The sequence below is a fragment of the Onychostoma macrolepis genome, chromosome 03 (genome assembly GCF_012432095.1).
Source record: "Onychostoma macrolepis isolate SWU-2019 chromosome 03, ASM1243209v1, whole genome shotgun sequence".
Taxonomy (NCBI): Eukaryota; Metazoa; Chordata; class Actinopteri; order Cypriniformes; family Cyprinidae; genus Onychostoma; species Onychostoma macrolepis.
The window spans coordinates 41,502,356-41,517,884 of record NC_081157.1 but is presented as its reverse complement, the minus strand read 5'-3'; the positions used below and the strand labels follow the sequence as shown (position 1 = coordinate 41,517,884).

Here is a 15,529-nt window from a genome sequence, read left to right as displayed (position 1 = left end):
TTTTGTAATTTATTTATTTTTTTCTTTTTAATATTTATATTTAGCTTTATTTTTTATTTACATTTTAGTAATTGTAGAATAAAAAAAATAAATCTTGCCTTAGCAACTACCTGAAATAAGTTTTTATTTATTTATTTTTTCATTTATTTTGAGCACTATTTTAATTAATAAAAATATTTTTAATTGTTTCAGTTTACTGAACACAAATCCGAGAACTTTCTGAACCTGTATAGACAGCAACGCAACTGACACGTTCAAGGCACAGAAACATAGTAAGGACGTTAAAATAGTCCATGGGACATCAGTGGTTCAACCGATATTTTGCTAAGCTACAAGAATACTTTTTGTGTGCAAAGGAAAAAAAATAATGAATTTATTCAAGAACTCCTCTCCTCCTCATCACTGTCCGCCATCATTCACGAAGAGTAACACGATGCATGCATGTGGTGCTGCATAACAATGTCCTCACTGTGTTTCTGGGACTGGGAACGTTTCAGTTGGATTGCTGTCTATGCAGGGTCAGAAAGCTCTCGAATTTCATCAAAAATATCTTAAAGGGGTCAAGAACTGCCTTTGTTTTTTATTTTGTACTGTTCTCTGAGGTCCGCGAATAATGTCATCAAGATTTTTACATCAAAAACATCATAATTTAGAAGCTATTTTCTGTCTTGTTTTTGACCCCCTCATCAGAACGCTCTGTTTGAATAGGCGTGGCAGATTGTAGACTCAGAAGTAGACGCCCGCTGCTATGATTGGCTAACGTGTTTGCCCCTCGTTATTTACACTACATGCGTGAATTGTTTGGTGGGGCTAAACAGACAGGAGGCGGTGCTTATCTACACTATTACATCATAGAGCAGAACAGTCCACAAGCTGTCTTCAATATAAGCTGTTTTTAGATTAATGGCAAAGTTTTGAGTTCTGAAACTTACAGGATGTTTTTATAGTACAGTGACCTCTTATATGTCAAAAGATGAAGGGAATTTTGGTTTCTCAGTTCATGACCCGTTTAGTTTGTGTTCTTACGGGTTTGGAACGACATGAGGGTGATTTAATAATTGACCGAATTTTTTATTAATTATTTATTAACTATTGCTTTAAATGAACACTTATTTTGCACAAAATTCACATTTACAAAAAAAATATATATATATATCCATTGACAAGTTTATTTGTACGTTTTTGAAGTTGTTTCCTGTCACTAAACAAATCTCCCTCTGTCCCAATTCTCTGTGGCGATGTTGAAGACCGAAGACAGCTGTCTTATTGCTCAGTCAGTCAGTCACTTAGCAGATAGCTAAGGCACCTTATAAGGAATATGGTTTTATATTTCAAGAACAAATTCATGTGAGCTTGAGAGATAACCAAGTGAATATTTAATGACTACACTGCTGATATCTTGTTAAAAATGAATCATAAGTTGGAAATGTAAATGTATAAACTCTTTCACTGTTTTCGACAGTGAGAAGTGAGCTCAACAGTGAGCTCTGTCAGACACAGAACTAGCGACCCACACGCGCGGGATTGTGGGATATCATAGGCGGCGACAGAAGCATCTGTGCTTCCTTCAAAAGCCAAACAGACAGAGATGTTAGTTAACATTCGAATACCCTTCCTAGCGATGTATCCTGCCTGAGAGGGCAGGATTTTTCAGGTTTCAGCTGCAGCTTCTCTCTCTCCTGCTGTCGCTCATGGTGAGGTGGGATTCCTCGTTATCTGGCCGTACCTGGTAGTGCTCATTAATCGCTGTGGAGACTGAGCTGATCAGCTAGTGTCTGAGCTGTGATTTAGACTGTGTGTGTGAGGGAGAGAATGTGCCAGACTTCACACACTCCTTTAAACAAGTTAAAGTTGCCCTAGACTCCATATCCTGACTTAATAGAAAGAGGAAGGTCTGAGCCGCCATCATCCCTTGGGTTAATCAGCCAAAAGAATCGGCAATTGCACCAAGGCACAAATTGTCTGAGGAACCACTGTTAGATGTTTTGTTTTTGATGTTGATGGCTGAAACATTTCCTGAGAATCTTTGTTCACCATCCCTCTTATGATTTAACAAAAAAAGCGCTGTACAAATATATTGAACTGATTACGTCATTTGCCTAGCTCCATGAAAGCAGCACATTTCCTAATATAAAAGAGGCATTGTAGCTTTCTTTTCCAGGTTTTTCATATCAAAGTTTGTAATGTTGTGATTCATCTCAAAGCTTGTTGATTTGGTTCGTGGCATGAACTCTTTTTCGAAGAAATTTCCTTCGGAGAACATGAATGGGAAAAATACTTGGGGATCCAAGGCTGCTGAAAAAAACTGTTGCTATTTTACTCTATTATAATTGCCAGATTTTTTTGTGGGGGTTTTTTGTGTATTAAAAACTTTCTTTCACTTTCACAGCACGTTCCCCAGTATTCAGTGCTATGTTTGAACATGAGATGGAGGAGAGTAAAAAGGTGAGCCTGTTTATTTATTTTTATTTTCCTTCCCTTCTATCTCACATTTTGTCTCATTATACTTCAAAAGCCTATCCTTTTAGTCCGTAACAATCAGAGAGACCCTCACATTTATGTTTATGCACAGCTGCTTGTTTTTCATGCAAGTGTTTTCCTGATGTCTCATTTCTGCAGTGTTCATTAGTTTCTAAGTATATTAGTTATCTTCCAGTAGGACTCAAATCCATCCTACCTATCAGCCGCCTAATTTTCAGACCAGCTGTGTGTGTGTGTGTGTGTGTGTGTGTGTGTGTGTGTGTGTGTGTGTGTGTCTAATACATCGGCATTTACAGAATTGCTCAACTGTACCATCTTTCTACTTGTTCTCAATAGCTGATCATAAATCACTATTTGCCGTTTTTCTTGCATGGCTTTTTATGTCATGTTATATCTGATATAGATCAGAGCAGTGGAGATTGTTCATAGAGGCGTTAAAGATTGCCTGTGTAAATCGGGAGGACTGCACGTTTATTTAAATGATGAATGAAGACATTGTTATTTTTAGGACTGTCCAAGTTAACACTTGCAATTAGTGAAATGTTTCTTGCCATTTATTCATTTAATTTGACATTCACTTTTATAATGTAATCCAAGTAATAACAACTAACTGTTAAAACGGTTAACTTTTTTTTTTTTTTGTTAATTAAAATAAATAATAAAATATAAATATTAGATTAAAAAAACATAAATCAAAGTGTTGCATTAGCAACTAACAAAAAATAAGTTTACTTTGAAATACTACAATTTACTAAAAAAAAACCTAATTGAACTGAAATAAAAATAAATTGAATCTGAAAGTTAAAAAAATTATGGGAAAAGCACATTGAAAATCTAAAAATGAAAGCTAATTCAAAATATTAAGAACTCCAGTAGTATATAAATAATACTAAATTGACACTTATTTGCACTAATTGCCCCTTACACTTCCTCTAACACACTTCCTGTTCTTCCTCTTATCATTATCTCTGATATTCCCATGTTTCACCATCTGCTGATCCAGTGTTCCTCTGTCTCTCTCCTTGTGTCGTATCCCCCCTTTCCCAGAGTTTCATCATGCACTGTTTTTTGGGACAGGATGTGCTTGCGTTTGGGGTTTGTGGAGCAGTGAGATTTCCTGTTGCTCCTTTTAGTTGTGCAGCTTTTTAGCTTTGTGAAGATCCATGCAAATGTGTGAGACTGAGTCCAACTCCAAACTCTGTATTCTTCTCTTGCGAAGCATCGATAGCAAACATCATGTCAAAAGAATAGTTAACTTAAAAGAAAAAAAAAGTTATTTATTCTCATGTCATCCCAAACCTGTTTATCTTGCTTTCTTCTGTGGAACTGTTTTTGTCCATACAGTAAAAGTCACTGAGAATAAAAATAACAAATAACATTAAACTCCTTTGACTTTCATTATATGGATCCAAAAAAAAAAAAAAAAAGAAAGACTCTCTTGTGCTCGTCAAGGTTGAATTTGTTTGAAAAACTGTAATATTGCGTAAAACTGTAATATTGTGAAATATTATTACAATTAAAAACCTTTTTTAAAATTTTTTAATTTTATTGAATATGTTTTCAAATGTAGTTTATTCCTGTAATGCAAAGCTGGATTTTCAGCAGTCGTTACATTAAGAAATCAGTCTAATATACGGATTTGGTAAACCTGTACCTTTGTAGATTTGGTCATAGAATTGAATAATTGAATGGTGACTAAGCCTCTTAAATTTTAGATTTTTTAATTTCTCTTAAAGTGCCACAGTTCATAGCAAAACTGCAATCTGCAGGGGATGGAGTTAGAACTTTGTGTGAAGAAAGCCTGTGACTGTTAACGCACCTTTAGGCTACACAGACTTTTATTTTCTGTAATAGCCTTTAATAAATAGTTCCATTTGTTTTTGAGTGAACTTTTTCATTTGACCTTGCCGTGTTCCTGTGTCTGTGGGTGGGGTGGGTTTCCTAACAGTTGCTGCATTAATTGGTTTAGCTGTGATGGACGGGCTGGGATGGAAAAGCCTTTGTTACCAGCACGACAATCAACAAAGAGTTTGTGCTCCGGCAGCCTTGGGCAGAAGAGAGAAACTCTGGCAGCGCTCATTCCGTAACATTGATCAGGGCAGAAACAGGAAGGAATGGGGCTTTCTGAGCTATATATTACTCTGTCCTTTTGTGTGTGCATATGCGTCAGTGGTCGTGAGAGTTTGGTGTAGGGTGCTCAAGGGACACCGCATGGCTCACGAGAGGAAAGGCCAGACTCCGACACAATTACACTTTATGCTTTTACAACAGTTTCAACCGCCTTAACTGCGTCAGGTCCAATTACATCACCTTTTAAACCTCCAAAAGCACAGCCAGTTGACTATGGTGCAGTGACAGAAAGTTTAATAAATTCTAGATTGTTAGAATGAAAAGCCGGAGAAGACTAACTAAAGGTCCGGGTACTTCATCTTCTGCGTTCTGTTCTGTCTCCTGCTCAGCCGCGTCCACATAGCTTTTAAAGACAAGTTCGAAACAAGCTCAGTACCAACTAATAGACCATCTAATAAAATTGGATGTCCGTGGACACTTCTGATGATGAAAATTGCATCACGCGAATAGTGCACGGACTGTTGTGGAACAATTATTTGGAGTAATATTTGTCGTGGAATAATAATAATAATAATAATAATAATAATAATAATAATAATAATAATAATAATAATAATAATAATATTTGATTACAGTAATTACAATATTACAATATTACAATAGCTTGATTGTGTTTATGGGGTGCAGTCAAACACGTGCTCATGCTTTGTTTTTTAAAAAACACATTATTTTTCACATAATTTACCTTTACTCTGTCCCCACTCTGATAAACGCGCTGATCGTTACCTGGTTTTATGAAACCCCTCCCTCAGAAATACGCAATGGGCTGAGATTGGTCAGCTGGTCCAGTGTGTTGTGATTGGATAAACTGCCTTTAGTGCGCATCTAAACATCCCACCCCTCAGCTCAGCAGCATGTGCTCCGGTTGTATTGTAAACAATGGCGTCGTCAATATTGCTTATCAATTTGAGCCCGATTGAGGATATTAGTGAAGAGGATCGCGCACAACATGTGCAAGCATGGCTCTTAATGGTATGTTTGTTTGTTGTTGTCTCATGCTTTTAGATAAGCTGTTATTTGTGAATGCTACTGCTTCTGGTAGCTTTTAATATACAGTTTTATCCTGATTAAAGCTTTAATACAGCACAGCAACTGCACGCGCGTCCATGTACAATGCTTCTTATTGCTATGTGAAAAGAGTATAAATGGAACAAAGCTGAGCTGATGATCTGAATGAGAGAGAGATGCTGTGCAGCGCAGGGTGATGCGAGGAACAGGATTGAGAAACCGCTGCTTTAGAACATTGATTTTGAAACGTTTCATATGTGAATAGATTTTTACGTGCACCCCCTAGTTTTCTCTTCCTCTTCTCTAAAGCGTGGCCTCGCCCCCTTTGCGGCGTGTTCCCGGGGGCGGGGTTTATCTGGGTTTGTTTTACGTCACGAACAGGGAAAGTAACTTGTTAGTCCCTACGAGCCGTTTTTGTAGGCATTAAACTGCCATAATTTTAAAAGACGATATCTCCGTTTGCATTGAACTTCCAGCTTCGTAAGTTTGCAGATATTGTTTATGCTCAAACAGCAACATTACACACTAACTAACCTTAAAAATCGCAATCAACCACCCCTTTAATAATAATAATAATAATAATAATAATAATAATAATAATAATAATAATAATAATAATAATAATACTTTGGGTTTATCCATCAAGTTCAAATCATAGTTTGGCTCTGCATTTTAGATGAAATATTGCTGATTAACACATGTAAAGAGGTTGAGGAGTCTTGGGGGTTTTCTGACCTGATGTTCTATGAGACTAGTGTGGTTGACGGTTCTGCTGTGATTTGTTGTCTAGAACCGAGTTGAGATAAACGACGTGGAGGCTGAGGTCTTTAAAGAGATGATGTTCTTCATCTACACTGGCAAAGCACCCAACCTGGACAAGATGGCTGATGACCTGCTCGCTGCTGCTGACAAGGTGAGTAATGGCCGCACACAAACACCACATTTAGCTGAATGCATGCCAAACAGCATTTCTTCTTCTCATCTGAAAACAAAAACAAGTTTATTAAATGTCAAAATGACAACATCTTTCTTTTTTTCTTCTCAATCATGCATTCACATCATATTATTTTCTTGGCAGACACACCAACAAAAAAATTACCAGAATGTGCATCATGTGTCGTAAGCTTCAGCAGTTAGCAAAAATCTAAATCGCATATTAAAACGGCCAATATCAATGCAATACCTGCTTTGTGTTGACAACACAAGCTCACAGACATGCATTTTTATTGAAGTGCATCTCTCTGTCTTTAGTATGCTCTGGAGCGGCTGAAGGTGATGTGTGAAGATGCTTTGTGCACCAGTCTGTCTGTGGAAAATGCAGCAGAGATTCTGATCTTGGCCGACCTGCACAGTGCTGACCAGCTCAAGACGCAGGCTGTCGACTTCATCAACTAGTGAGTGCTACTCCTGTCAGGCTAGTAGTTCAGAAAACATATATTAAATGATAATATAAATCATTAAAAAAGAAAAAAATAGTAATTTGTTAGATATCTGTGATGGGTGTAATTATGTAGGCTGGTGATAATTAACCAGATCCTTTCAGCCTTAGTATAGAAACCCAATGCTTTAAGTCCTTTCACTTTTCTGCATTATCTTCGCTTGTTGTCCCCACTTCGTCAGCACCCCCTCTGTTCTCTCCACACTTATCCTTTCATGCTCTATTTTGTCAATTTTTTTTATTTTTTATTTTATTATATTTTACTAGCTTGTTCAGTCTCTCTTTGCAGCATCTTTATTGGACGGTGTAATTTTGAGTTCATTTCGTGGATGGCAGTAACTTGGCTGGTGTGAAACTGGACTGTGGCCATCTCATTTCAGCTCTCTCTCTCTCCCCGTCTCTATACAAAACACCCACCGCCACAACAACAGCAGAGACAGAGGGAGATCAATAACAAGGGCAACACAGAAAATAAACATGCACACCAGCACCCCCTCCCAAAATGATTCGTCCTCTCTGCCCTTCTTTTCCTGCATTCATGTTTGCTGCTTATGTTATTGGTTTATGTGCTCGTCTTTCTATTCTCAAATGGTTTTATTGCCGCACGTAGGAGTCTAGTGTCAGAGTGCAGCAGTTTTCCCACAGCGCCAGACACTGTCCAGCCATCACAGGACAATGACTGTCAGCGGGAGCATCCCCACTGCTCAGAAATTAATAAAGTCAAAACAATACAATGACAATAGAGAAGTTTTCTATTGAGTTGTCCTTGCTTTTTGAACACAGCAACAAACATACAGCATGGCCATTGTAGTCAGATTCAAGAACAAATGACTCGTACAATCTTTTTTCAGTTGCACATACAAATGAGTCTCAAGCTTTTTAATTTAAATAAAAGCATGTCCAACTTACAGCGTACAGGGTTTTGGTTCCATAAAATAAATTTCATACAGTACTTAATCTTGTTTGTAAAAAAATTCAGTGTGCCAAATAAAGCATAATTGTTGTTGTTCACCTTCACAAAAATTGAGACAAAACCAGAAAACTTCTAAACTATTTTTTTTTTTAAAGATTTCAGTTTTTTTTTTCTAATTTGTTGATTTTGATGTTAAATATTTATTAGTGCATACTTGTTTCCAATTTTAAATGTTACCTCTGCTGTAATCTACCCTACTTAGTTCATATTTATAAACACAAATTTAATAAATAGTATCTTTTGCATATCTCAAAATGAATGTACTTTTATACTGTACATTATAATATTATGATGCCTAAAATGATTTATTTTAGTTTTCAGTGTTTATTTTAAATTATTTAGACAAAAAAAGCTTACAGCTTACCTGCCAAAACTAAAATTCAATTATATGATAATGAAAATAATTATTAGATTATAGGGACCAACCATAATTGAAATATTGGTGCATCCTTAGAGAGTCTGTACTCTTGCAAGAGATGTGGGTTTGAGTCCCAAAAATACTGCACTTATACCAGTGCACATTTTTATCAAGCACTTTCGAATGAACTTCGAAAGCTTGATAATTTTAGTTGTCTCTCTCTCTCTCTCTCTCTCTCTCTCTCTCTCTCTCAATTCAATTTAATTCAATTCAATATGTGCTTTATTGGCATGACAATTGTTACAATGTATTGCCAAAGCATAATGTTTACATTAAATAATATCGAACAAATATGTATTTAAAGAAAAAATAAATACAAATAAAAACATGCATGTGTATATATAATAAAACAAAATAGAACAAATCAATTCTACGAATTGTAGAATTCTATGAACAATTAAATATTTAGTGTGGTGTTTGTGGGCGCATCACTGATTTGTTGACTCCTCCCTCTTTTTGTGACAGGTGTCAATGTATCTTGCTGCTATTAAGATGCAATCTTGTTTTTCACCTAATAAATATTGAAGTTGTGTTTTCTTGTTTAACATTTTGAAGTCAGGGCAAAGTGTTTCAAATTTGGGATAAAATAGATTTTCTCTCTCTTTTCGCTCTTTCAATTCAATTCAATTGAGTATGTGCTTTATTGGCATGACAATTGTTACAATGTATTGCCAAAGCATAGTGTTTACACTAAATATAGAACAAATATGTATTAACATTTTTTTATATAATAAATATATACATGCGTGTGTGTGTATATAATTAAACAAAATAGAACAAATCAATTCTAGAATTCTATGAACAATTTTCTCTCTCTCTCTCTCTTTCTCTTTTCCACTGACACATTTACAAACACAAGGCTTTTTCATACATATAAAAGCTATTTTGCTTTCCCCCCCCCTCTTGTTTATTTCCAAGTTATTTTGGAAAGCCTGTGTTTGTAACCTGTTCTTTGTGGATGGTTGACCGCACGGTAACCTTTTGTATTGGGGAAAGTGGAACGGGCATGTGCCCGCAAGGCCTGCTGTCGACACTGCGAGCAAGTGCTGCAATTAATGCCAAGTGTTTGGGGGCAACAGCATAGTGGGGTTAGGGTGAGGTCAGCGTCTCACACACAAACACACTCCGGGTAAATGTCGTTAAAGGCCATTTTTTGGTGTGCGTGATAGTGCAGTGCAAGTGCCCTCGGGGTGCTGAGCTCAGTGAAGAGGATTGTGTTCTCAATGTGTCTCTCTTTCTTTCTCTCTCTCCCCATCAGCCATGCGTCCGATGTGATGGAGACCTCAGGGTGGAAGTCAATGGTGGCGTCACATCCTCACCTGGTAGCCGAGGCGTACCGCTCCCTGGCCTCCGCCCAGTGCCCTTTCTTGGGCCCCCCTCGCAAACGCCTCAAACAGTCTTAGTGCCGCCCCTTACTGTTACCTGACCCGCACACCTACACACACTCACACAACTGCCTACAAAGGGGGGGGGGAAGCGCTATTTTAGATTTACATCCCCCCCCAAGCTCTGTCCCTTTAGATGCCTAAACCAGCTCTTGAACTGCCCCTCCCTTCACGTTTTCCAGACAGACCCCTCCAGCGCAGAGGACCCTCTTTGTTGCTGCCCTACCGACGGGTTTCTCAGTGTTGGGGAGTGTTTAGGCTGCCACAGGTTGAACCCTGTCCGAAAACGTGGCCAATCTCTGCACCAGTCAATCCCAGAGTTTCTGTGGACTGCGGATTCTTGAGCGTGGGCGGATGGATCGGGGTTGGGCAGTTAAGCATGAGATGGATTAAGACTGGACTTTTTACGTAACTCTTTCCACTGGCCACTACTGTGTGGTCTCCTTCACTGTGTGAACCGGTTCTCCATCTCCGCTTCATCCCTCCTTCAAAACAGTGTGATCGGCCAATAGACATTCCCCTTTACATTCGTGGATGGAGGGATTTTTTTCTTTGAAAAGGAATCAAGGACAAACTGTTATTGTTGCTAACTTTTCAATAGGTAGCATGTGTCTTCGTAATGACGACATCAGCGTTCGGTAGATTCCTGTGTGACTTTATCAGTCCTGTGTGACAACAAACAGCTTTTCCCAGAACTGTCCTCTGTTTCTTGGGAAATTTGAACATAGAGCTTGCCATGAACTTTTGACTTGCGATCCACAAGCTAACCTGGCTTCCAAATGGAGGTGAAGTTCAGATGGACTTACAAAGTGGTTTGGTCTCATTTTACAGGGCGAATAAATTCATGAATCCGCTGAGGAGTGTAAAAATGGGGAAATGCTAACGGAACTTTTTTTTTTTTTTCCTTGTGATGTTTATTTGGGGTTTTTCCTCCTTGTAGCACTTGTGTATTTGAATCCAGGCTTTCTGTATGAAAAAAAAAAAAAAACAATGCCAAAAACACAAACCTGTCTGTTTGTGTTTTTCTTTTTGTTTTGTAACGGGCACAACATGTTTATGTTACAGGCATATCTTAGCGGTTATCCTGCTTTCTGCTGGTTCCATTCTCTCTTTATATTTGGTTACAGTCATGGATTAGACAAATCTGGAGCTCTTGCTGAAATGGAGAATTGGCTTTTTTTAAATAATTAAATAAAAGCCTGTCCGACTGACAGCATACAAGGTTTTTGGTTCCATAAAAAGAATTTCATATGTGGCTTAATCTTGTTTGTACTAAAAAAAAAAATTACAGTGCACCAGATCCTACAAAATCATTTCTGTTCATGCTCACAAAAATTGGGAGACAAGTAACCAACTTTTTGTTACCTGCAGAAAATTATTTGGCATAGTGGATGGTTCTTAGTGCTAATAGGACTTGATAGACTGAATTACAATTACATTTAATAAAATAATAATAATAATAATGATGATGATAATAAATATTAAAATTGTTACCAATGAGTATTAAATATTAAGCACAACTTAAAGGAATAATTTGGGCAAAAATGAAAATTGCCATCATTTGCTCATCCTCAAATTGTTCCAAACCTGTATGAATTTCTTTCAGCTGTTGAACACAAAAGAAAATATTTTAACAAATGTTGGTAACCAAGCAGTTGACGGAAGCCATTGATTTCCATAGTATGAAAGAAAATACTATGGAAGTCGATGGCTACCGTCAACTGTTTGATTACAAACATTCTTCATAATATCTTTTTTAGCAGAAGAAAGAAACTCATACAGATTTGGTACAACTTGAGGATGAGCAAATGATTACAGAATTTTCATTTCTGGGTGAACTATTCCTTTAAAGGCATATGAACCTGACATACAGTTTTACAGATGAGTCTTCCAGACACTCAGTCTCTTTGCGGAATGTCATTCTTCTTGTATGTGTGCTTTGTCATATTCATGTTCTTTATTTATGAAATACTCCAATGATGTACTATGCTGCCAAGTGTTTAGCATACAGCAGGATACACTGAGTGGAAAATGGTATCCTGCAATGCAGTGCTCTCGACTTGGACCTTCCATTTCCATGTGTGACTAGCGGGCCGTAAGTAATATCACTTGTGATTTAACATTTCCTCCTTTTTGATCAGACTGCCAAAATATTTTATATTTTATTTTTTATTACCAAAAATGGGATTTAAAAAAGCTAAATAGCATTTATTTCATAGATTCACAGATGTCATTTGTTGGGATCTATTTGTTAGGCCAAATTAGGATGAATTTAATTTATTTAGAGGTGTGCGTTTATGTTTGTTTGCGTTTTTGCCATAGCATATTCTGTACTATTATATACTATTCTACTATTAGCAAATCAGTATTTATTATGTGGCATCCTTCTGCTTAAAGATATAAGGCTCATTCACACCAAAAACGATAACTTTAAAGATAAATATAACATTAACTATAATATTGTTCACACTAACTGATGATAGCACGTTGTTTCTTATAAGCACGTGCTGCAGTTATGGTCTCTAGTGCTTTAGAAGCTCTTTGAAATTGGGTGGATTCTGATTGGCTGTCAGTGTTTTTATCGTTCATCAGCTGGAAAAAAAAAAACATTCTGAAAGTTATTCCAACTATATGGTTTCTTGTTATCATTATAGCTGTGATGAAGACTTCTTTATTGTCATAAAACAATTATTACAAATTTAGAGTTACTGTTATCATCCTTGGCATAACTGACGTTGAACTAACCAATCAGATGACAGCACTCTAACTACCCATTTTGTAATACACATGTACAGTAGGGTTGCACGATACACCGGTACTACGGTAGTATCGCGATACTAAAGCTTAAAAATACCCACGGTGCCATTGCATTTTTTAAACGGTAGTATCGTCCATACGGTACCGTAAGATATGTTGTATGCACGGCAAGAACACTGTTTTGTTTAGATCATTTCATGGATAACAATAGCCAGTCATTCATTCACATTAAGTATTCAGAGAATAATATTGTCTGTTTTCACTTACATCTATTTATTTATTTTGTAGAATTGAATTTTAAATTAACACAATACTGCATGGTATCGTGATACTTCAGCTGGCATAGTATCGTAAGACATTTTTATGGTATCGTGACAACCCTAATGTACAGTGGGGACCAAAAGACTACTAGTTTCATTACAATTGAAAAATTACGTGCCTAACAATTTGATTGGTGACCTAGATACAATGCAGAATCAAAGCATTTCATCTTTGTTGTACTACTTTGTTTTAAATATTTCAACATCCTAAAACTTTAAATAAGATTTTTAGTTCCAGATTTTCAGTGTGGACTTTTGGACCCCACTGTATATTAACCAAAAACAGGAACAAATCTCATGCTTAACCATTTTTAAGAGTCCCATTTTTCTTCCTGCTAATAGGACTCGGGTCACCGGCACCTCTATGATTTACCAGTTGGAAACGCATCGCAATAAGCTTGGCTGAAGTGTTTCCTAGAACGTACCTGCGGGCTGTTTCATATAACAGGTCTGATGAGCTAACCAGTGGATTAGATGTGAAAAGAAGGTGGTACTGGCTTGTTTTGTGTGTGTGTGTGTGTGTGTGTTTTTCTCTCCTCACAAGTACATCCTGAGATGCTTCTAATTGAGTTTTTTTCTTTTCAAAGCCTCTTGAAATTCTAATACTTTCTGTGCTCTGTTTAACAAGACTCAGGGAAAAAGCTCTTACAAATATTAGATACGCGTGGCCCGTATAATCCCCTGTGGGTGGAATGTGTGTTTTGTGTTTGTTTGTTTTTTGTATAGCTTCATGTTTGTGTGGCATGAAGGGTGTGCTTATAAGGATGTGTGCTGCCACGCATGCAGGTAAGCTCATAAAAACTGTGTGAGAGAATCGTCCTTGAGTGTGTGGAGTGAAGCATTTGTTTGTGTATTGATGGTTCAGTTCTGGCGTTATGAGAACCTTGCTCAAGGTTTCTGAACCCATTCAGTTATGAACCACTTTGCTGAGACATCCAGCACAATTACTTCGTCACAATTCCTCTTTTTTTCTTGCAAGTCTGTACTTTATTTTACATTTTTTAAACCTCTGTCTGTATGCATCCAATTTGCAATCAAGTGTGCAATTTATGTGGCTATACTGTGAGATCAATACGACATCTGTTGATCGATAGATACGAGAGCGCAAATGGCCAATCACCAGTCCTGCGTCTCTCTCTCCATCACTCTCTCTCTTTTATTGAATAGAGGGTTGCAGCGGGTCAACTCTACAAACAGGACGAACAGCTTTGCGTCTCTGTCGCTCTCCCAGAGAAAGCCGGAGCGAGAGGGGGAGATGGATGGATGGTGTTGTGCGCTGGCTGTTGAGACTAAAAAGTTGGAGAGAGAGAGGATGAGCGGGTTATTGTGGTGTGAAAACAAATGAAAACAATTACGTCTGATACTGCTAAAAGGGCGATAAACAGGTACACATACTGTCTTGCTGCATTTCCTGTCACACAGATACTACATCTTTGGCCAAAGTCTATTTTAAGGCAAATTGTGCCACTTATCGGCCATATTGGCTAGAGTTTATTATTATAATGATTTCTGTAAGATTGTGTGAAACTGAAGCCTGGAATAATGGCTGCTAAAACCTTCAGCATTTATAAGTACATTTTAAAATATATACAAAGAGAAAATATGTATTTTAAATTGTAACAGTATTTCACAAATAAATGCAACCTTGGTTAGAGACGTTTTTAAAAAACAAATTAAATATTCCAAACCTTTGGCCCACTATGCTTTCGTTTTCATCACAGCTCAGGATAGTGTACTGAAGGTCAGGATTAAAAGCTTTCATTTTTAATAATAATATTATATGCTAATGTTTCATGTGTTAAGCATATTTCATAACTGTATTTTGAAGCACAGTATAAAAAAAACTTGAGATTTGTAAAAGACCTGATCAGAATTAGAGAACACTTACAGATACCTCCAAGTTATTGGTGTTAATCTGGCAGCTGGTGTTAATTTCCTTAATTATATGACACACCCTATTTAACTGGCAGCATTCCTCCAAATTCCACTGAGATTGCACGATGGCAGGCAGCTCTTGACAGAAACCTTGCGACAGGAGATTGTCCAGCTGAAGGCCAAAGGGATGACCCTTTCAGCCACTGCAAGAGAAGTTGGACATTCCAAATCTGTGATTTCTAGAAAATTGCAGGTTTACAATGACACCAATTCATTCATGTCCCAAAAAAGGCTGGTCTTCTAAGTAAGACGAATGAAAACACAGCATAATGCAGAGCCTCTCAATGGGGAATCGGTTCAACACTGCAGCTGGAATTGCTTGCCAGTTCATTGATGAACAGGGTAAGGATCTGTCTTGGCATGTTTGAGAGAAGTCAGAACTGCAGTAACAAAGCCTCTCATCAGCAGAAAGAATCAAAAGGCTAAGCTCACCTTTTGCTGAGGAGCGTGTTGTGTGGAGAGAGGAGAACTGGCTCAAGGTTCACTTTAGTGATGAGAACAAGTGTAATTTATTTAGGTCTGATGGGAAACATTTTTTGTCGTCAAACGGGGGAAAGACTGAACCCAGAGTGCGTAAAGAAGTCAGTGAAAGGTAGAGGAGGATGTGCCATTGTTTGGGGGATGTTTTCTGCAGCAGGACTTGGGTCTCTTATACAGATACATGGCGGAGTGAATTCAAATGCT

General features: G+C 37.5%; 1 protein-coding gene across 3 annotated transcripts in view; it reads left to right on the top strand.

The window, feature by feature from the left end:
- spop (speckle type BTB/POZ protein) overlaps positions 1–11,337 on the top strand; it is a 66,700-nt gene extending 55,363 nt beyond the window's left edge. For all 3 annotated transcript variants that reach the window (XM_058769038.1, XM_058769039.1, XM_058769040.1), the window contains 4 exons: positions 2,390–2,445; positions 6,410–6,532; positions 6,871–7,013; positions 9,707–11,337. In XM_058769038.1, the coding sequence (XP_058625021.1) occupies positions 2,390–2,445; positions 6,410–6,532; positions 6,871–7,013; positions 9,707–9,851 (467 nt within the window). In that variant the 3' untranslated portion in view covers positions 9,852–11,337. The remainder of the gene's footprint in view (positions 1–2,389; positions 2,446–6,409; positions 6,533–6,870; positions 7,014–9,706) is intronic.
- Positions 11,338–15,529: the final 4,192 nt, after the last annotated feature.